This window comes from Amaranthus tricolor, chromosome 4 (genome assembly GCF_026212465.1).
Source record: "Amaranthus tricolor cultivar Red isolate AtriRed21 chromosome 4, ASM2621246v1, whole genome shotgun sequence".
Lineage (NCBI taxonomy): Eukaryota > Viridiplantae > Streptophyta > Magnoliopsida > Caryophyllales > Amaranthaceae > Amaranthus > Amaranthus tricolor.
Window position 1 is genome coordinate 290,110 of NC_080050.1, and position 21,887 is coordinate 311,996.

Sequence of the window (21,887 nt, forward strand, 5' to 3'; positions counted from 1 at the left end):
TTTTGATCTGAGCGAACATGTGGTATACAAATCGGATGTTGCAATTTTCTCAGCTAAAATGTCTAACCTAAAGGAATTGATCGTCTTGCCATTCTCATTAGATGAATAATGTATATACAAAGATACAATTTAGAATTTTGGAAATTAAATAATTACAAAATATTCTACACAATAATATTGATTACACAATAATCAAAAGATATTATTGTATCACACCCCCCAGTCGAATCGAGAGCTTTACGGGCGCTGAGACTGGACCTAAAATCATCAAATAAGACTTAAGGAAGGCCTTTAGTAAAAATATTTACGATCTGATAACGAGATGGAACATGAAACATCCGAACATCACCATGTTTAACTTTCTCACAAACAAAGTAAATGTCCATCTCGATATGTTTAGTGCGTTGATGATGAACAAAATTGCCAGACAAGTCAAAATAAACAAGAGCGGTCGTAGTAATGGGACAACAGAGCTCAAAAAGCAAGTTACGAATCCAACAAATTTCAAAAATAACATTGGCAACACTGCGATATTCGGCCTCTGTACTAGATTAGAAACAGTAGGTTGCCGCTTAGCAAACCAAGATACTAAATTATCACCTAGGAAAATACAGTAGTCGACATTCATGAGAATGCCTCATTTGAGAATCGAGCGCAACTAAAGCAACATTATAAATCTCTGGTGACATCTGCAGTTGTAATCACAGTAATGGTTCATGCGAATGATCGTGTTCAGTATTTCGATTGCGGTAAATAAAAAAAGTTTATGGTGTGGTCGCAACACAATGATGTGGTGATGTTTTGCAGTTTGCCCTATGGATGAGCTTTCTTGCTGAAAGAATTGTGCGTATGCACTTTTAACAATGAACTTTCCATTGGGCCTAAAATTTTGAATCTAGGATAGCTAAGTTTGGAGAATCTAGCTTTAAAATGAGATTTGTAGATAAGGATCAAATGCATAGCATCCCATCCTTGAGTAATGTGATAAATAAAATTGTGATATAGTCAGCATTCAGCAATTAAAGATTAGAAGATAACACGAAATCGCTTTGATGAATTCCTCTCTGGCCTCTATCTCAATGAGCAATTTGCAGGGTAGAGATGTGTAAGGGGAAAACTAGACTGAGGATGCCAGCAGTTTTGATGAGATATGCATGGCTTGTTTTGGGAACAAAGCCTGATCAAAAACCCCAAAGCATCTGATTCCTATCCTCCTTAAACCTTTGGGTGCATGAGGAATGTTTTTTGCTACCCGTGGGATGCCTTTTGTTTGCAATGGACTTTGGAATTTTGATTGAATAAGTTGAGTATGTGCTGAGAGAGTTACAAAAATCACGTTGAAAATAATAAATTTATCGGTTTTTGAGAGCAAGTATGTCTGAGAATATCTAAACCATGAGGGTGAAAATTAAAATTGTCTCCATACATGTATTTTCTATCTAACCTTTCCATAATTAGACCATCCTCATGTTGAAAGGAATATGTTGTCAATCATCTATGGATAGAAGGAAATGAAGAAAAGGGAAAGAAAGGGCTATGGAGGAACGGCATTTTTGGTTCATTTGGATACAATAGGAAAAGAAAGAAAAATAGGGAGAAAGTAGACTCTTTACATTTTAAACAAAACAAAATTATTTCAATATTAAACAGATTTGATAGAAAACACATCAATTTCCCCTCCCCTTCCTTACTAGAATGTTATCCAAAAATAGTATTAATGTTGAAAGTTCCTCCGAAATTATCCTCAAAAGGTCGTGTTAAATTGACATTTCCTTATCCCCTAGAAAAATACAACTTTTACTTCAATGTTAACCTAGGAAGTAGGAAGTGAATAATATCCATAATCCAACCAACATGTGTATGTTCATAAAACTCAGATCCAAGGTGAACTAAACATATGCGCAAATGCTTATCACAAAAAAATTGCCTTTACACTTTATTTAGGGATAAAATAGAATCCACATCCACTCCCCTGCATAAGTTAAGTCAACGACCACCATAGCCCATATGGACATATACTTCTATGTACTTGTACTTTGGAATAATAAATGTGCTTCCCAACTCAGCTTTTAAGCTCATGAGTTAGCCATGGCATGCTTACAAATACTCTTCTTACCGAGATTGTCGTATGGAAGACTAGAATGTAATGACCTCAGAGTGACAACGATGGTGACCTAACACAATGCCCATTGACCAAATTGGTGAACCATACATAGCCATAGCCATTACATCAAAAGTACAATCAAAATGAAGCCAAAACGCATAACCAATTAACCATATACTCCTTCCATTCTGTAGAAATTGCCCATTGACCACTAAACAAAAAAATTCTCGTACATAGTTAGTTAAAGCGAAAATCTCTAAGATAAGGAAAATAATGAGTAAGGTCTTCCTTTTGCTTAGACATTTATCTGTGTTTAAACGCCTCAATTGTCATTATAAGCAATATCAAGTTATAGATATTGGATGCAGAGAAGAATCTCAACACACAAATAAAAGACATTCATCTCAACACACAAATAAAAGACATTCATCACTTTTTTTATCAGAGAACATCTGGAAGAGCATAATATGGTCTCCAATTCCATATTCATTAAAACAACTTTTGGCTTAAGGAATCCCATTCAAGCATACATGGATTTGTTTTGTACATACTAGAACATGTACTAAGGAACCATAATTGGTAAAAATGACTCAAAGTAATTAAATAATCCCAAGGGCTGATCTTTGATTTATAAAATTCCACCAGCAATGAAGTTGGAATACTACCTGCAACAGATCGAGTAAAAGGCTGAAATAGGAGATTTTGGAGGATTCATGACATATATAAAATAGCAATATATCTAGAAGATGTTACAAAAGAAGGCAGGAAAGAACTTGTCAAAAATACCAAGCCATAAAAATATTCAGAACCAAGAAAATTTTAGCACTCAGTGAACTGAAAATGAGAGAATAACAGGAGGGGAATGGACAGCGGAATAGCATTTATCATTACAAAAATAAACAAAGCAAGGAATAATTAAGCTGTTGGGTTATACAAAAGGTCAAAATCTTGCAATGAGGAAGCAAGCTTAAGCAGCTAGGATACGAGAAGAGGCATAGAAGAGGATGATGATTGATTGATTGATTCTGGGCATAACTATAAGCACAGTTTAAGTAGACGCAGTGAGTAGGTCACTCCCTTAACGCTTGAAAATAACTCAAATTTTCTGGATACGTTCTCCCTGTAAATATGTAAACTGATTACCCTGGATAAGCATAATAAAGACTCGCAAGAGCTCCAATCTGTTACTGAGACTCAGGCACTTGTGTGAGACTTGAGTAGATGTTCAAGTGTCAACTCGGCTATGTAATGAAAATATTCCATGATTGTGGTTCAGATTGGGTCCAAGTGCCACACCAATGTAAGTGTGCCATTGACTTTCATATGAAGACTCACACCAGGTCAAAAATTGATATAAAATACACTCAATTTGTACATTTAGCATTCTGCATTGAACCATCTGCCAGAGATGATAGCAATATGCAAGAATGTAGAGGTTTCATATTCATTGCCCCTTTTTGTCAAGAGTTGGGAACTCTTCCCAACCAAAAACTATAATGCCTTTACTATGTTATCCTGGCACTCAATAGACCAACTGTGATTGCACACCATTTTTTTCACCAACCACCAAATTCACCAGGTTTAAAGGAATTTTCTGATTAACTACATGATACTACAAACCATGGTAAGAATCAGATATTATTTCAGAAAATAGAATCCAATTTATTAAAAGGGACAAAAACAAAAGCTAAAGCTACATGGTGTACAGTGTCCATTAAAAGGGATAAGACTCAGAACATTATAAAACTCAAAGCTCAAATACAAAGAATAAAACACACTTGTTATATTCAAACAAATAAATCCAATGAAAATCGACCTCTAAGAAACCAAAGAATAAATTTAAATCCAAAAAAGAAAATAATACAAATATTCCTTTTAAGCATGCCTCAACTTATCATAGCAACCAAGTTTTGCATGAGCCTTCCAAAATCCCAAAACTCCTTTTCAAATGGACTTTGCTTAATCTAACTAGAAACTTGCAAACTCCTTTGGAAATTTGAACTCTCATTAACAGCTTTAGAGTTGATCCCTATATAATTCACTCTCATAGACATAGTAAGACTTTCTTGAAGACTTCTACAACAGCTTCCAGCTCTATAGGATACACTATTTTGCAGACACCAAGAAAGTATCAATATAAATTTATAAACACTTACATCAAACAAGAACCAAGAACTCACCACCTCATTGTTGACACGTGAAATACTTACACAAGCACCTTTTCAAGCCACAAATGCAAGCACAGCAAGATACTATCAACTAGGCCAACAACGAGGAAAAAAGTTAAGTAAAACCTCAACCGTGTGAAGTAACAAAAAATATACGCTTACCTCGAATAATCTACATTTTACACCGCCTATAAACCAAACTCTCACTGCGATTAACTGAAAATGAAACATCGATGATTTACATGTTACAAATTATAACCTTAAACACCAATATGCAGTACAAATACCGGCCAATCGAGATACAATCATAGAGTAGTTGTATAGACACCTATAAGTAACTAAAAGACCATTTTCTAAACAGGAGCTAAGAACTTAATATCTCCAATATGCACAGCGATCTCCATATACCAACTCGATTTATTCAAACTTCTTGGTGCACGCTATAAAGTATAATTTGGGGAAGGTTTACTTTTAAAAAATTTCCCTTTCTGAGAGTGGGCCAAGGTTTGAAACCCAAACCTTTATTTTAAAAACTATATTCTTAACTAGTAATCCACATTTTTCTATTGTAAATATTAGAAAACATTTAGGTTTTACATCAAGACCCAAAAATTTCAAGGAAGAGCAATCCCTTTGGGATAATTCAAAGATCCACCTCTGCTTTCTAAGCTAGAGCCCAATCAATGAGAAACTCATAAATTTAAGATATCACAGGCCGTGAAAACTTCAAATATCTCAATCCACATGGCCTGATATTCATAGTCCAACATAAACCAACTCATGAAAAAAAATCTTTATTAATCAAAGACAATTCGAAGTTCCACTACTACGAGCAACCCCACAATATTACCACCAAAAAGCATTTTTAGCTTATTTGCTACAATTGAAACATTTGGGAAAGCACTAGATCACACAGAATCATTCAACACTAAGTAAGGCATCAGATAAGAATCAAACCAACTGACTTTCTACTATCCAGAGAAACTATTGAAGGATCATGGAAAGATGATTGGAATTGGAAGAAACTATTACATGGGATCTACCAGTGTCCTCCAAACCCACAAATGGCAGTTGTATCAACTGAGAGGGGCCTAAAGGGTTGATAAATGTTCCTTGGAGAGAATAAAAGACTTTTGGTTGCCTCCTCAGAATTAACTTTCAGTGTTTTACAACTACAACTTTTTGGTAGAGTGAAGATTCAGCCTATCGGACGGAACAATATTGGAAAATCAATTGTATCCACCATACACGCCAAACAAAGTTTTACAAAACTAATGTCCTACTCCTCGCAACAGCGAGCTATAAATTCCTATTACTTTAGATCATGTAAAATAATAAGAATTCAATAATTCTAAGCAGTTTAGTTCAATAAATCTAAGCAGTTTAGTTCATTTTCAATCACTTCAAGAATCTAAAGTAATAGTAACTTCATCTTACAGATTACCAAAAGGGAAATGAAAACATGCACCTCAATTCCTAAACAACCATGCCTAGATTGGTGGGAAAAAAATCACAACATTTTGTAAAATAATGCTTTGCTGAACCTCAATTTTCAATTTCCATAGCTTGTAGAACTTTAGCCCTGGTCAAAGCTGTAAGCTTTGTTTTCAATTTCTTCTTCAGTTTAAATTCACCCTTGTTCTTCTTCTTTTTCTTCTTATCAACCTATTCAAAAAAAAAAGCATGAAAAACAATAATTACAGAAACTATTACCCCCAAAAAAATCCAAACGATGTGATACTCTAATGCAATTTCAATCAATTAATCAAAACATATTACCTTCATTTTATCCTTATTTGCCTGAAGCTTCTTTATCTTTTTGTCTCTCTCATCTTTTTCTCCTGGTATAAAACAATTAGATTTCCCCCATTAATGATTTTGCAAAAATTTAGACAAAATTAAAAGGATGAGAGAAAAAGAGTGATACTTTTAAGGTCAAATTCGTGTTGTCTTCTCCGAGTAGCAAGATTGTTCTTCTTCGACATCTTTGATGATGATTAGTGTTGATTTTCTTCTCGTCTTTGTGAATGAACTATTTGACGAAGAACCCTAATAAAAGCCCTAAATTTTGGTCGGTTGATGGCTTTGTGCCCTAGGCCACTAGCTAAGTTCGCTTCCTAGTTTTAGAGTAAAAATGTAATCAATATTCAATGGCTGTAATTTGTAAATCACTAATTAATAAAATAAACAAAATATAAATACAAAAGATAAATTACATTTAAGAAAATGACATCTTATTAAATTCCTCCACGTGGATGTGATTTGTCAAGTTGACGAATAATAATTATTGACCTAAAATTGCTCGTTTTAGGGTGTGGTCGTCGAGTAAATTAACCCAGTCAACCTTCACAAGTGGCACTATTCGGCTCAATAAGACCCCTCATACCTTATCCCAACTTGGTTTTAATTCAGCTTTATCTCATTTGAACAAGTTACATTTTTAGTATCTAACATTCTGAATTTAATTCTCACCTAGAGTTTACCTCTCTCAGGCCTCAACTTATTGTATATTCCAAACTAAAAAAACATTTGCATATAGAGATGGCAACGAGTCGGAATTCGAATCCAGATCCGTTTTCAAGAACAGGATCCAGTACCGGATCTGCGTATGACATGCGCAACCCCATTAAAAAAAATTTAAAAAGTAATACTTATTGGGCCTCGAATCCGCGACCAACAAGAAAGCATAGACGCTTCAATGATCAATACCACTAGGCTACAGCAATCACAATTAACAATATGTGATTTTAAAAGTAATTAATACTCATCAAAGCAATTACAATTAATGAATATTAAAGGAAGGAAGTTTTTGGCTTTTAAATTTCCCTCTAATTTCTGATTCTTGCCTTTTCGGGTCTTTCACCTTCGACTTCCAATCTTCCATCATACTCTCTGTTTTCCTATTTTTAATTCCAGCCTACTTTGCCGCCTTGGTCCCTTGACTGCCGTCGCCCGTCTGCCTGCTGACCGCCTGACCGGAAATCGTTGTTGCCGGCCCGCCGCTTCTGTCTGCTGACCGTGGCTGCTGCCTGCTGCCTTTTGGCTTTGGGTATAGTTCTTTGAGAAAAGCAATTTTATTCATGTTGTGTAAATTACATTTTATGACTATGTTTGATTTGGTAATTGGTTTAATTTGTTGTATGATTTGGGTTTTTTGTTGTAATTGTTTATGAAAGATTTCAATTTGCTTTAAATTGTGATAATTTACCTTACTTTTCATGATGATTTCCTTTCCTCTTATTGTAGATGAACACATCAACTGATGGAAAAAGACTGCGCACTTGAGGGGTAGTTGATCATTAAATGCTCAATTTGTTATTATAACGGGTTAGTTGAATTTTATCTTCGTTTTACTTTATTTATGTTATAATCTTTTAAGTTATGATTTACTTGTTAATGTGAATCAAGCGCTTTTATTAGGCTCGCAACTCTATCTTTTAAATCCTATGTCCGCCACTAAGATAGATTGGGAAATAGGAGGACTATAAGAGGGGTAGCGAGAATCAAATGCATATTTTCTTTCTAAAAAAGTGATATTTAAAACTGGGATATGACTCGACCAAATCAAACAAAGTTAATGAGATATATGAATTGTTTTGAATATGTTTAGTGAAGAAAAAAGAATCACTATTACTTGAATCAACAAGATTTTGTTGGATGACAATAAAATCTATGAGCTAAAATATTTTTTTGAATTATAGGGTAAGCTGAGGACCTAAGGTGAGTAGAAGGCTTGGTAAAAATCGATTCAAAATCTTGCATAAAAAAAGTGATACTTACTCCAATTATGATAAAATACGATTCTAAAAAATCTAGAAACTAAAACAATGACTGAAAAGAATAAATATCATAATTTTTGGTTATAATGAACTGGAAAGTAACCAGAACAACATTATATAAAAAAAATTGATGTAGATCTAGAAAAATTATAGCTGCATTCAAGGCATGAACACTTTTTTGTTAAAGTAAATGGATTATATAAGTAGAAGAATTGTTGTGAGAAAATGTTACGAGGGTTTCAACAAAAAATTGTATTTTAATGTTGATAGTCTTTTAGGCTTTGATGTTCCCAATCCTTAATACAACTTGGACTCAAAACAATACATCATAACCTTGGTCAAAGTACTTAAACAAGACTCTAAAAATATTGGCAACAAGATAGTCAACATTTGCATAATCACACAATTGAATGCCCGTGCTTGATGATCCGTCCAACTAATTGATCTTGTCGAGTCGTCGAGACACTTAAAATTTCATAGTGTGCTTTTTCTTAGTTTAGGTTTCCATTTGCTAGCTCGACGCCTAATAGAGTTTGATTTTATTGATTTGCTGAGCTCTCAAACATAATCCTATAATTCACCTTAAAAATAATACGTTGATCACTTATAAATATACTTCTACTTTTATTGCCTTAGGCCAGATCAACCATAGAAAATCTAAATGCCAACATATTATGTCCATAAACAAAGGTAATGAGACATATGGATACGTAAGCCACTCATATCTCCTTTTCTATCAAATAGTCCTAAATTTCACTCTTCTCATAAAACTAAAGTGTTTTTCAAAGTATAATGGTTATATAGACTCAAATATAAATATTAGGACAATTATATTTTTCTCTCATTATAATGTTCAAGTAGGATTCATACGTGAATATTTTTGTTTCACTTGATTCTAAAAAAGTTGATATTATCGATAATTATATTTTTTAGGACCATCACTAATAATGTTAATAATTCAACTTACTTTGATGGACAAATTTTATATTGAACAATTTCTTAATAAATAAATAACATTGCCAACAATTCTTATGTTCTTCTCATTTTTACTGAATTTCGATCTTACATGAATTGTAGAGTGAAAAATGCTCTATGTCCCTATGAAAATATTACATTTTCTATATTCGTATGTCCCTTTAACTTCAAAGCATTCCCTTTTATGGAAATGTTCCAATTACTTCACTTTATTTAGTTTTCATTTACAATATTATTTTCTCATTTTCTCTATTATATACACAAATTTAATGTCATCATCACTTTTAAATATCTTTATTATGCTATTTGAAGATATATGAAGGCCAAAAATTCAAAAAAAATATAAATACCAAAGTTAAATTTCAAAAACCAGTTGTACAAGATAAGAGTACAAGCATTTGCATGATTACATCTAGGAGGAAGAGCAGAGGAGGCCTACAAGAGCTACAACTACTAGACTCGCTCCCATTGCATCAAAAAAAGGTTTTCATAGTCCAATCTACCTTTTGCCTCGAGGAAAGGTAATAAAAAGCTGAGAGTGTTCTTAAAGATCCCAATCTCAAGTTTGAGTACAACCCACGTGCAATTCCATAAAGTCCTCTTTTTTTTACTCCCATTCCTTATTTTTCCCTATTCCTTGTTTCTTGTTCCTTTTCCCAATTGACCAATTACCAATCTCAATTATTATCTGGCGCCGTTCTGTAAAATCAACGCCTAAAATTATTACAGCCACTCTCTTCCTACCACTGTTTTATACTTGAATTTTATTAGACAGAGAAAATTATTAATAATACTATTAAACTATCCAAATACCCATATTGTGATAATAATGGAGGGAGGGACTAAAAACTATCACAATTCACAATTATAGTCTTGTCTATGTCTAATTCCTAATTTTACTCTACAAGATTTGATATTTATAAGTTTTTTCTTTCCAAATTCCCTGAATTTAGACTAAAGTTTCAATCTTTCTAGTCAATCCTAGTGATTTCTTTTTCAGAAACTTTCAAATCTCTGTAGATTTTGGCTTTTGTCTTTCGGGCATTTTCTCTATTGCCCCACTTATAAATTTGGATGACCCAGTTCTGTTATTTGATCTGATCCTTTCTTGCTGTATTTAAGTTGTCTTGCTATTATATCAAGTGGGGTTCTTTGAATTTTATGCCTCAAGATTGCTGCTTTAATTCTTAGGTGCTCAATATTGTTTTTTTGATTGAATTTGACTTTTTTGTGTTATTAGATTTTGTGGGTATGAGAAATGTGGATCTGGGTGTGATTACTTTATGAGATTTTTTTTTGCTTTTTAGGGTTCTGCAAAGACTCCATTGACTGAAGTGAAGACTTGATTTTGTGTGAAAAGGTTGGTAGCTTTCAATTTTGGTTTGTTCATAAGGCAATCTATCCGTTTCTAATTCGGATTTTACATTAAATTTGGTGTTGGGTTGCTAGATTTGTTGCAATTTTTTGTTTGATCTATTTAATTTTTCCTTATATGGGTCTTGTGATCTTGTTGCTTTTAATTGATTTAGTTATAGTTGGAAAGCTTGTTTGATGGGACAAAAGTAGAAAGAGAATGATATTTTCTTCCATGATTTGTGTGCGGATTTTCCTGCCACTTGTCTTGGTTTACATTCTCTTTTTATAGGTAATAAAGGGATTATAATGAGATGCTTTTTAGAATGAAATTCTGGATAATATGTGAGAATTATAGGAGTACTAATTAATCAGGAATTTAGTTAAATAAACTTGCTGTTTGTGTTTCATCTTATTGTGTAGAAATGGGAGCTCAAGGTTCAAAACTTGGAACATGCTGCTTGGGTTCACCTAAGACTGCAGTGCTTGAGGTTCCTGATGTTGGTGAGTCAAGTTTCTAATTTTGAATTATCTTTGCTTATTTTTCGCGGTGCAGAATTTGAAGGCTGGAATTTAAGTGACAGGTAATGAGGAGGATAATGGACTTAGTTTACCTGCATTCCGCGAATTTACATATGAGCAACTTAAAAACGCCACATCAAGTTTTGCAGTTGAGAACATTGTGTCGGAGCATGGTGAAAAGGCTCCAAATGTGGTGTATAAAGGGAAGCTAGAGAACCAAACAAGGATAGCTGTTAAGCGCTTCAATAGAAGTGCGTGGCCTGATGCTCGTCAATTCTTGGTATAAATTTTGTCTTATCACTCGTCTCTTCAAAATTCCTTCCATGTTTTACATTTCAAGCATTTGGTTCTTCATCTATAAGATTGTCGTGTCTTGTGTTCGATCCGTACCCGAATCTACGTATCTTGCTATCCTAGTATGTTGGCTCTTATACTTTCTTTTGTTTATTGATCAGATTTCGACATAATTTTACTCACTATGTGTGCTTTACATAAACATAATTTATAAGCTCTCTAATTGGAAACTTACTTACATTGCTTAAATAACATTGTTCTTTTACATTTACAGGAAGAGGCTCGGTCTGTTGGTCAGCTTCGAAATCAAAAGTTGGCAAATTTGCTTGGTTGTTGTTGTGAAAATGATGAGAGATTGCTTGTGGCAGAGTATATGCCTAATAGTACCCTAGCAAAACATCTTTTTCATTGTAAGTATATGGATGGTGTAACTATAGTGATATTTCCAACTTGCCTACCTTGTTGAATATAGTGCAATAGGGCCGATTCTTAGCATAATCGAGGTAGCTAACCACCTAAGGCCCCTAAAAGTAAGGGGTTTCAATTATTAAATGGTGCTATTCAGGCCCGGTTCTAGGCAACACTTTTTAAGTGATTTGTCTGTAGACTTTTTTTATATTTGAAGTAGTTTTAGAATATAATGTTACACTTTTTAAGAACCCCATTTTGAAACATATCGTAAAAATAAATAGGGCCTCTAAAATCTTTTTTCTGCCCCTGTTGTGTAAGCAGGGTGTAGTTTTAGAGTTTGAGATTCTTCTAGATTCTTAAATGTTCATTGGCACTCAATTTGGTAGGGGATGCACAACCAATGAAGTGGGCAATGCGGCTGAGGGTTGTTTTTCATCTTGCTCAAGCTTTGGAATATTGTACAACCAGAGGTCGTTCACTCTATCATGACCTTAATGCATACAGAATTCTGTTTGATGCGGTAAATAAATCATCCATTGATTTTTAAAGCTTATAGATATAGATTCTATAGATCAAATATTCCACTCTATTGGACTAAATTAATGTTTGAATTCTTGCAGGATTGTAACCCCAGACTTTCTTGCTTTGGCTTAATGAAAAATAGTCGAGATGGGAAAAGTTACAGTACAAATCTTGCCTTCACTCCTCCAGAGTATTTGAGAACTGGTATCTTTTGTTCTCCCTCCCCATGCCTCACTTTGTTCAGATATCAAAACACAAATTCATGTCTCATTTTACCAATGTGGATGCTATTGTTGATATTTTAATGGAATAGAATTTTTCTGAACTCAAAGTTTAGGGAATCTTGTTAACCTAATATTTTCTATTCAAGTTGATTCTTTAACTCTATATACTTCTATTCCTAATATTTTCGGTACATAGAAGTTCTTGTTAGGTGTATTCTGTAATGAGAATCACCAAGTGTTTTTTGTCACATTCAAAGAATTCCAAGTACTAACTTATTTAGATTGATGTCTAATACTCAACTGACATAATTCCAAGTTCTTGTTAGGTGTATTGTGTAAATGAGGAATGAAAGGGGTAGATCATATATCGAATATTGAATCTGATTTAATTGACATGAGGATATTTAATTTGTGAAGTACTCATTTGCTGTTATAGCAACTGAAAAGAATGATCAACTGCTTTCAGTTTGGTTAGACTACATCATACATTCATACTTAGGCGAAATGGATCTGATGTCTTCCTTGTGGGGTTTTTCTCTTCGCTTCCAATATTGCTTGACCATATGAAAATGGGAAGTGCTACAAGGGAAAATCATATCATTGCGAGTATTATCTGCTAGGCTGCTACTGATGGTTTACACTTTGCACTTCGAATCACGCTTACACAAAATAAATCTTCACTTCAAATCTTTTTGTTACACAGATTGGTACTCCAACCGTTTATATATTTTATCAGTCCTAAAGAGTGTAAATAGTGCAAAAACAAGGTTGGGTCGTGTTGTATCATTCATGTTGTAATTATTATAAACTTACTAAATCAATATCACCCAGGTTGTTACCACAAGTCCACAATCATGACCGTCAAAGCTTTTTTGCACTTTGGAGTTATACCTGAGGATGATATCCTTTCTTGATTATCTATTTCTCATAATTTTAATAAACTTTTTCCAGCTCCTTCCAAAGATTTCAATTTCCTGTGAGATTGGAACTTTTGAAACAACTGATCTCTGTTGATTTTGTCTGTAAGACTTTTGGGTAAGATTTCTATGTGTGGAGTATGGAATTCTCATGGCCATGCCAATTATGATATCATTGTAATAGATGTTTTAGATGAAGAGTGTAGCCAGTTGTGAAATCCATATTCTTATCTCATCACGTTTCGTAAAAATACTTGGGATTTGAGAATTAGTATGATATATGATCGATCCTTTAGATTAGATGGCAACATAATCCCTCAATACTATAAAATTATCTATATATTCCTAGCAAGATTCTAATTGTATTATTGTTTATATTATCTCTTGGTTATAGGGAGAATAACTCCAGAGAGTGTAATATATAGCTTTGGTACTCTGCTGCTTGACCTCATTAGTGGAAAGCACATTCCCCCAAGTCATGTAAGTACACATTTATTTCCTCTTCATTTGGATCTATTATTTTCTTTGGTTAAATTGCAGTGCTTACACCCTCTTCCCTGCATGAATAAAATTTGAATTCCGAAAAATGGTATGAAATGTGTTGGATATGCTTGACCAATATGCAATATGCATTATGCATTATGCGTATGATTGCAGGCCCTGGACTTGATAAGGGATCGAAATCTTCAGATGCTGACTGATTCTTGCTTAGAAGGACAATTTTCCAATGATGATGGTACTGAGTTGGTACGACTTGCTTCCCGATGTTTGCATTATGAGCCACAAGAACGGCCAAACACTCGGTCACTGATCTCAGCCTTGACCCCTCTTCAGAAGGAAATTGAGGTAATTTTATGACTCCAAATTTCTGATTGAGAAATAATTATGAACATGCAAATATTTATTTTTCATTTGTATATGATATATACCCTGTGTCTATATATGTGAACCTATGGTATTCAGACTCTTGAGTTGCTCTCACACTGACATGTGATTGTATTGAGACTTTGTTACTATTTTAACCATATTATCGGATTTTGATCACCGGTATTTTAAATGACCTTTGACTCTACTTGATTATCTTTGACCTTACTCAAACTACCTAAATTAGCCTCCCATGTCTGGCTTCTCCTTCTCTCTCCATCTCCTCTGCTTATCCACCTTCTACATTCGTTCCATGGGATTATGTTGTCGCATTATCTTACCTTCGTTCCATAGAAGACACTGTCAAAATGAGAAGGCAAGGCATTTATTCTATATCTCTACTGTCATAAATTAAAGAAATAAAAGAAATGGATTTTTGGTTCACTTTTTCTTTTGAAACACAAGAAAATATACAAATTCAAATAAAAATCTACCTCATAAAATCCACTTGACATTGCTGCACAAATCCACTTTTCTTCACTTCCCATGAAGTCATTATTACTTTCAATACTATAATTTGATTGATTGAAGTTATTAATTTTTGCTTGTAATTACAGAGATTCAATCTTTGGACATATCACTGTTAAATTTCACACCAATAATAGTATAAGATTTATTCTTTTGATGTCTTCCCCTTGTTTGAATTGCTGGATTAGACATGATTCTTTGGATTTTGATTAGTTTTCACTGTTATCTAATTTTGGCGCCGAAATTGATGAAATTAGATTTCCTTCTTTCTTGTGATGTTCACTTAATAGTGAGAGAATTGAAGGTCCTTATCAATTTTATTTTTGACTTTCCTGTTGGAGGAGAAGGAGAAGCAAGGTGAGGGAGGGTAGTTTGAGTGATCTGGGCAAGATCAATAGTTAACTAAGCTACCACTATGCAGTACTTGCTTCAACATTTATATGCATCTACTTCGTTTTTTGAGTTCCATGTCCATAGTAATGACATCTTATAAAATTTATATACAGGTTCCTTCTCATGTTTTAATGGGTGTCCCGCACAGTGCTTCATCCTTGCCTCTATCTGCTCTGGGTGATGCATGTGTAAGAAGGGATTTGACTGCTATTCACGAAATCTTGGATACACTCGGATATAAAGATGACGAAGGAGTGGCTAATGAGGTTTGTACTGTTGCACATGATTCCTGTGAAGGATCGTCAATCTTCTCCTTTTTTTCCCATCATTCCTGAATTTCTGCTCTGCGTCCTGGAACATAAGTCTTTGGAGTAGTCACAGGCTAAATAGTACCCTTACTCATAGCCTACATGTTCTTCAAGGAGAGTTAATTCTATGGCGGATTGAATTTAGAGATACTGGTGCTATGAGTCTTAACTCTTAACTGACGTAGTACAAGTTATGAGACGCAATTCGAGAAATTAAAATGAACCTTAAGTGAGCCCTTTTAGCCATTGGGTTTGCCTGATGGAGAGCTTATCTTATGCACATTGCTTAATGAATAAGGATCGAGGCAATTAAGGTTTTTACACACTTTTAACTGATTTGTTTTTGAATAAATTGGAAATGCTCATGTAATAGTATTCTTCTTCGAGAATCATGGGTTGTTCTAGTGGTTGAAGGATTTCCCTTCCAGCCTTGTAATGAGGGTTCGAATCTCACCATGTATAGGACGATTAGTTCCTGTTCCCTCCCTTGTCTGATGGGAGGGGAGGGCTTTTTTCTCTATTGATTCATCTCCTTGCCAAGTTGCTTATCAGCGTTTTGTTTATATCACAGCTTTCTTTTCAAATGTGGACTGATCAAATGCAGCAATCTTTGGAATCAAAGAAAAAGGGTGATAGTAGCTTCAAGCAGAAAGATTTCAAGTCTGCAATTGAACGATACACACAGGTTCATTTTCAATTTCTTCTTTCTTGCAACTAAACCACTCCTTAATATTGTGTCAAACCCGTTTATAGCAAACTTAGAGGGACAAGGAAATATATAGTTATACAGCTTGCGCACTAACATTGACCCTTTCCGTTACATGCAGTTCATTGATGGCGGTATGGTTTCTCCAACAGTTCATGCACGCCGTAGTCTCTCATATCTAATGAGCGACATGCCTCAGCCAGCATTGGAAGACGCAATGCAAGCTCAAGTGATTTCACCTGTGTGGCACATTGCTTTATACCTTCAAGCTGCCGCTCTTTTTGCCCTTGGATCAGATAACCAGGCTGAAGAGGCTCTTAAAGAGGCCACTACTCTTGAAGCCAATAGGACAGGTACTGATACAAAGTAATCGGAAACCCCTGTGAATTAACATCTTGATACTTGATCGAAATGGTGCTTTTCCCGATATACCTCAACATATGAAGCTTAAAATGGTAGAACGAGAAAGCTACGCAGCAATTCTTTTGTCGGAAGTATTTTGGCTCCATCAAACTGGCAGCATCTGAGCTGTGATATATGTCTGATGTTGAATCGAGTTTTAACAGGTTGATTAGCATGTTTTACCTACCCGTGGAGAGTTGCAAGCACAGGACATCAGAATCCTATAAACTTGTAATTTGTGTACAGTTTAAATTGTATGTGGTATTTTGAACTAAACTAAAGTGTTTCAGTTGGAACTTATGGGCGGAAGAAAATGATGGCTTCCCTTTCTCCTATCAAAACTGTGTGCAAATTGCAATGCCTTCTTTATTCTCTAGCATATATTTGACCAACTCACTATTGTTACTGATGTTTTGTTCAACATGATTTTGGCCTTGTTTTTGATAGTAAAATGAATATTAATATAAACTTTAGCGGCCCGTTTGGTAGTTGGTTTTAAACGGTGGTAATGGGAATGAAAAACTAATGTAATTTTGGTTGTAAAATCTCTTAGTTACTTTGATGGTCATACTTGTCCAACTTAAATCATCTCATTTTCTTTTTGAAATTCATTCCAATGCATTACCTTTGGAAAGGCCCGTTAATGTTTATTGGTTGGATACATTGTATTATAAATGTGTGTTGGGGGGAGGGGGTTAAGAGAACTAGTTCTTGGTCTCTTGGAGCAACTTGAATACCTCCTCAAGATAAATGTATATCTAATTGGGTCGCATCTAAACAATGTTACTTTTTTTACGAGATTGTATCATGTTTAACATTGGTTTTTTATTAACTTAAATTGCAAAGATTAATAATCAAAAGTGTTTGTCAGTACTCAACTTTGCAGATTTTTCTTTTCGTTATCAAATGTCCTCTAAATGTCACTTTAAATTAAATCTTTACTCGTAAAATTATTTATAGACATTTTTTTTTACACAAACTAACTTTTAGTTTAAAAATATGTATTTTAACTTTCATGTACCACGCAACTTGAAGCTTTTAACTTGTTTAGTTTAGTACCAATGAGTTCAATTCAATTTAGTTATATTGCAAAATTTAATTTGAAAGATTCCATAGTTTAGTCTGCATGTTGAGCAGAAAGTTTAGAGTTCAACTCCTATTGCACACAGTCAAGAAATCCTCTCTTGACTGTGCGCATCCTTTTTACTCCCTCCTTGAGGTGAACAGGTATAATCAACCAAACCCTGTCTTATGCGAGATATTGAAAATATCCTTTGCCTTTGCCATAGTTAAGTCTAATTATACTTTCTTTGTCAGTACTATAATTGCTTCAAGTAATATTTACTTTAATTTTAAAATTTCGTTGCCCTCTCATAGTTTTGTTCCCTCGTCCACAAACAAACAAAAAAAAACAGAATTTTTAGTCACAAATCCTTCTAAATCAAATCCAAATGAATCCCAACAGAAAAGTGATTTAACTACAACACCAAATGATTTGCATGGCAAGTTATAATCCATAAGTACAGATCTCCATTTACAAGATAAAGGCAACAATAGGAGTAACTGTGATCCAACACAAAGGGAAAAACGCAGTGAGCAAGCTTTCAAAATTCTTCCCCGCCAAAGCAACAAATGATACAACGAAAGCACTACAATTAGGCAATTAGCTATCACATTTTTATCAGAGAGAAAAGATGCGGGATTATAGACTACAGACGCTGACTTGCTACCTACCATAAGACTCGGATTTAGTACATATTATTTACCTGCTCGAAATGCCTCCTTAGTTCTACCATAATACTCGGGTTTGGTTCCATGAAATGTGATAAAATTCCAGCCAAAGGCAGAACCACCAACAATATAGGTTCCAGTGATTTTGTTAATGCCCTGTGTCTGTTTTTCTAAGTTACTCCCAACCGGAAAGCGTCTTTCTTGATCAGCGGGCTTCTGAACCCAGCTTGCTCCGCTGGACACAGGAACTTTCTCTGCTTTCTGCTGCTCTCTACATAAATCCACCATAATCTTCATTTCTGCAATTTTACAATGAATTTTTTAAAATAAGAATACTGACATAATTTAATGATTCGTAAAATATATAACGAAAGAAAGAGCAAGGAACATTGATTGTTCGTGAACAAGAGATAAAATCTAAGGATTTTTTCAGGTAGAAGGGACCCAGCATTCAGCGAGGCATCAGTTGACCACATAGAAATTTACACACCAAACTTCTTCATAAGTCATAACTAATGTTTTCTTAACAAGGGAAAGGAGGAAAAAAGCTAACATTTTTCTGCAGCGGCATTTGCCAACTAAACAAGACAAAAAAATACATACTAAGCAGTTTGCACAAAGCACATAACCTATGCTACTTGAACTCTTAATTTTACATAAACATGTCGAATCCTCAACATTTGTTAGTGTGTATAGACACTCGACACAACACCTTAGACAAAAAACATGCAAAAGTTTCATTATAAAACGAGAATTTCCAAGTCCAAGTAACATATTTGATTCTAAAATAGAGGTACATTTAACGCTAAAAACGTAAAGAAGTGAACCTACTTTCTTGAATTCTGCCGACAGCCTCAGATGACTGAAAATTAGGAACACGAAGAACCTTCACATGGACAAGAAACAACATCAGCTTCATGTATGATCATAGTTCATATCTAGGAGCACAGTAAAATCATGGAACACTTTCATGAGTTCATCACAAAAAATTAGTAAAACAATACTGATAAAAACTTTGAGGTAAATTGGCATAATTCACCTCAAGTCTAGTTTGAGTATCACATTATTCGACTTAACATATCATGGTAGATATAAACAGAAAATCATACTTACACTCCCATTCCATAGCTATTTAGGTAGCACTAAATAACTCAGTTTTTCCTAACAAACGAATCATTCGCTTAGAATGTGATAAACCTATCATAACTCAGGATATGCTGCGGTTCTCAGGACAAATGTTGATAAGCTACGAGACAGAGAAAAGCATTCTGTCATGGGCTCACGGAAGATAGTAAGGCTATGTGCAAACTAAAATCTATATCATTGTAAAAACGAATTTCTCAAGTCAAACTATAAAAAAAGGGAAGACAAGAGGGGATGTAGATCATTTAAGCCAAGATCTCCCCTTCTTGAAGCAAAAAGCTAGAGTCAAATTATCAAATATAGTTGGAAGCAAAGTTAAAACAACAATTTCACTAGCTATAACTCTCGACAAATTATGGATCAGCAATAAAGCAAGACAAAGAATAGTAAAGTACATTTATGGAAGGTTCAATCACAAGAGAACCCATTACAGTTCATTTTAACTGATATACAGAGCATCGTCCTATACAGATATAAATCTAGTTCTCGCTCCAGTTTTGATGTTTCTTTTCTTGCTTTGGTAACTTCAAGACCTGATATACAATAATAGTAATGCTTTTTATTATATTTTGAAAGTGATCGTAAGCGGAAGATAACAAAGATTGACCAAAGTGGAGGTTGGTTTTGCTAATGGTCATCTATCAAACGCTCACGCAGGGAACACGTGCAAAGTACGCGACTTTTTACATGGAAGTAAAAGGCTCAAATCAAGGGATAGTTGCCGAAATATATTCACAGCTAGGCCTCACCAAAACCTCCATCACGACATCAAAAAAAAAAAAATCTCCTCCATCACATAGGTCCTTGGATTAGCCAACGCACGATAGCACGTACGATTAGGTCATGGGTATCACTGATATTCTAAAAAAAGATCTTAACTCCTGATTAGGAAGCAGCAGGCAGAAGAAGGTACTACATTCTTGATTCTTGTTGATAAAAAGTCAACAAGGTTCAATAAAGAAACAAAGCTTAGTTACTCTAACAATTCATTTTATCCAACAACCAAATCAAACCCTAATTTGAAATTAATGTACTTAAAACACAACAGCTTCTGAGCAGCAATGCAATATGCAACTTCGTTTTGCGCATTGTATTACATTACAACCATAAAACCACACATAGCCATACCATTGATCATGAACTTACAAACCCAAATAAATATAGCAATAAGTGACATGTGATTAGACTTAAATCAAAAAAATGCAAAAACACCAATCCCAACCTACACAATACACATGCATATCAATCCAGACTTATCCAGATTCCATCAGTTAACACACGGTGTAAAAAAGGAGAAACCAAAATCAAATCAAACTTAAATTGCACCGCTAACAAGGAAGCCCCCAACAAAAGGAATGGCATGCACCTTTGAGCAAATAGGTTGAAAATGTCGAGCTTTTGATTTAGTGCTTAGGTTTTTTTTTAAAAAAAAAAAAAAACTCAATAAAATTGTCAAAGTTTGTACAAGTATAAAACTTTAAAATCGGCATTAATTAGCAATTAACACACAAAAAACTTTTAAGTAACACAGAATTCCAACTAAAACCCAATTGCTTAAAAAGCCTCTACAACCTAAAGTTCACATCTTTATACAAAATAATAAACAAAAACAAATACCCATAAGGAAAAAAAAAAGACCACTAACGAATTTCCACAGCTAAAAAGTTGAAAATAAAACATAAATTCAACTAACACTCAAGTGAATACACCAAGCAAGAGATCAGAACATATAAAACAGTAAACAATTACATAAATCAAAGAAAACCCAAAAAAAATTGATCAAAATGGCATAAATTCAAATTAAAGAACAGAGAAAAAAAAGTGAAGATTTAGAAAAGAAAAAACCTCAAGAAAAAGAGGTCGAAGTTCATTGAGAATAGTACGCATCTTAAAGTAAGGAGAACTTTGAAGAAGGTAAAGATGATCTAAAGGTCTCTTTTTGGAGTTGAAATTAGTGTTATTTGCAATCGAAGAAGGATAAATTGGTTGTGGCGGGAGATTTGATACTGCTGGAATTTGATTTTGGTGGGTATTTGTTGTGGTTGGAGTAGTTGAAGAGGGTACTGTGGGTTGTACTGAAGACGCCATTTTTTTCTCTCCTCTTCTCCTTCTTCCTCTACTTTCTCCTTCAAATCCGGTGGTTTCTCTCACTAGAGTTTTGTTTGAGAAAGGATGTTTTGGGTCTTAATGTTTGTATGGGTGCTTCTCTTGGTTAGATCTAAATTGCAATTTAAATTCTTGAGCTTCCTAAGAGGTACTCGTAAATAAGGATGGGCAAAGAGCCATTAAACCAATGCATTATGTGAATCACTTATTCACTATATTAACATAATGGTTGTACCGTTTTTCATTGTATTGCCCCCGGTTCGATTTTCACTCCCTACAAAATAATATTTTTAGTTGTGTATGATTATCTTTATCTCAAATTAAAAAGTACACTATATTATATGAGTTTTACCAATTTTTCAAAAATGGTTAAAAAGTCGGCAACTTAACCTATGCCAAATCACATATTTTGTGCGTCTTTGCCTTTTAACCATTTT

The 21,887-nt window shown here is 34.3% G+C and overlaps 3 protein-coding genes across 7 annotated transcripts; 1 reads left to right on the forward strand and 2 right to left on the reverse strand.

Moving 5' to 3' along the window:
- Window positions 1-2,484: 2,484 nt before the first annotated feature.
- Window positions 2,485-6,589, reverse strand: LOC130811299 (uncharacterized). Of its 4 annotated transcripts, XR_009041157.1 has the most exons (5): window positions 6,200-6,589; window positions 6,052-6,113; window positions 5,817-5,937; window positions 4,435-4,488; window positions 2,564-2,769 (listed from the first exon to the last, which is right to left on the reverse strand). XR_009041157.1 is itself a non-coding variant. In XM_057677543.1 (4 exons), exons 1-3 carry the CDS (start codon window positions 6,255-6,257, stop codon window positions 5,818-5,820), a joined length of 240 nt encoding a protein of 79 aa, XP_057533526.1. In that variant the 5' UTR covers window positions 6,258-6,589; the 3' UTR covers window positions 2,564-2,769; window position 5,817. The 4 variants fall into 4 exon arrangements, 2 of the variants coding, with proteins under 2 accessions (XP_057533526.1, XP_057533527.1); XR_009041156.1 differs by having other exon boundaries at window positions 2,485-2,769; window positions 4,435-5,937; XM_057677543.1 differs by lacking the exon at window positions 4,435-4,488.
- Window positions 6,590-9,606: 3,017 nt separating this feature from the next.
- On the forward strand, window positions 9,607-16,893 carry LOC130811297 (serine/threonine-protein kinase BSK3-like). Of its 2 annotated transcripts, none has more exons than XM_057677540.1 (12): window positions 9,607-10,217; window positions 10,334-10,386; window positions 10,803-10,883; window positions 10,958-11,181; window positions 11,470-11,605; window positions 11,993-12,126; window positions 12,227-12,332; window positions 13,664-13,749; window positions 13,927-14,115; window positions 15,168-15,320; window positions 15,934-16,047; window positions 16,190-16,893. In XM_057677540.1, exons 3-12 carry the CDS (start codon window positions 10,805-10,807, stop codon window positions 16,436-16,438), a joined length of 1,470 nt encoding a protein of 489 aa, XP_057533523.1. In that variant the 5' UTR covers window positions 9,607-10,217; window positions 10,334-10,386; window positions 10,803-10,804; the 3' UTR covers window positions 16,439-16,893. The 2 variants fall into 2 exon arrangements, with proteins under 2 accessions (XP_057533523.1, XP_057533524.1); XM_057677541.1 differs by having other exon boundaries at window positions 9,611-10,217; window positions 10,964-11,181.
- Window positions 16,894-17,331: 438 nt separating this feature from the next.
- On the reverse strand, window positions 17,332-21,629 carry LOC130811298 (uncharacterized). The gene is made up of 3 exons (XM_057677542.1): window positions 21,190-21,629; window positions 19,033-19,087; window positions 17,332-18,500 (listed from the first exon to the last, which is right to left on the reverse strand). Exons 1-3 carry the CDS (start codon window positions 21,430-21,432, stop codon window positions 18,229-18,231), a joined length of 570 nt encoding a protein of 189 aa, XP_057533525.1. The 5' UTR covers window positions 21,433-21,629; the 3' UTR covers window positions 17,332-18,228.
- Window positions 21,630-21,887: the final 258 nt, after the last annotated feature.

What these genes read in the sequence shown, in the direction of transcription:
- LOC130811299 (XM_057677543.1), bottom strand. Translation starts at nt 6,257, where the DNA reads ATGTCGAAGAAGAACAATCTTGCTACTCGGAGAAGACAACACGAATTT. An exon ending in ACACGAATTTGACCTTAAAA is followed by an intron (nt 6,114 to 6,199) that starts GTATCACTCTTT and finishes GTTTTATACCAG; the next exon opens with GAGAAAAAGATGAGAGAGAC. An exon ending in CAAATAAGGATAAAATGAAG is followed by an intron (nt 5,938 to 6,051) that starts GTAATATGTTTT and finishes TTTTTTGAATAG; the next exon opens with GTTGATAAGAAGAAAAAGAA.
- LOC130811297 (XM_057677540.1), top strand. Translation starts at nt 10,805, where the DNA reads ATGGGAGCTCAAGGTTCAAAACTTGGAACATGCTGCTTGGGTTCACCT. An exon ending in TCCAGAGTATTTGAGAACTG is followed by an intron (nt 12,333 to 13,663) that starts GTATCTTTTGTT and finishes TCTTGGTTATAG; the next exon opens with GGAGAATAACTCCAGAGAGT. An exon ending in CAATTGAACGATACACACAG is followed by an intron (nt 16,048 to 16,189) that starts GTTCATTTTCAA and finishes CGTTACATGCAG; the next exon opens with TTCATTGATGGCGGTATGGT.
- LOC130811298 (XM_057677542.1), bottom strand. Translation starts at nt 21,432, where the DNA reads ATGGCGTCTTCAGTACAACCCACAGTACCCTCTTCAACTACTCCAACC. An exon ending in TTCGACCTCTTTTTCTTGAG is followed by an intron (nt 19,088 to 21,189) that starts GTTTTTTCTTTT and finishes GTCCATGTGAAG; the next exon opens with GTTCTTCGTGTTCCTAATTT. An exon ending in TGTCGGCAGAATTCAAGAAA is followed by an intron (nt 18,501 to 19,032) that starts GTAGGTTCACTT and finishes GTAAAATTGCAG; the next exon opens with AAATGAAGATTATGGTGGAT.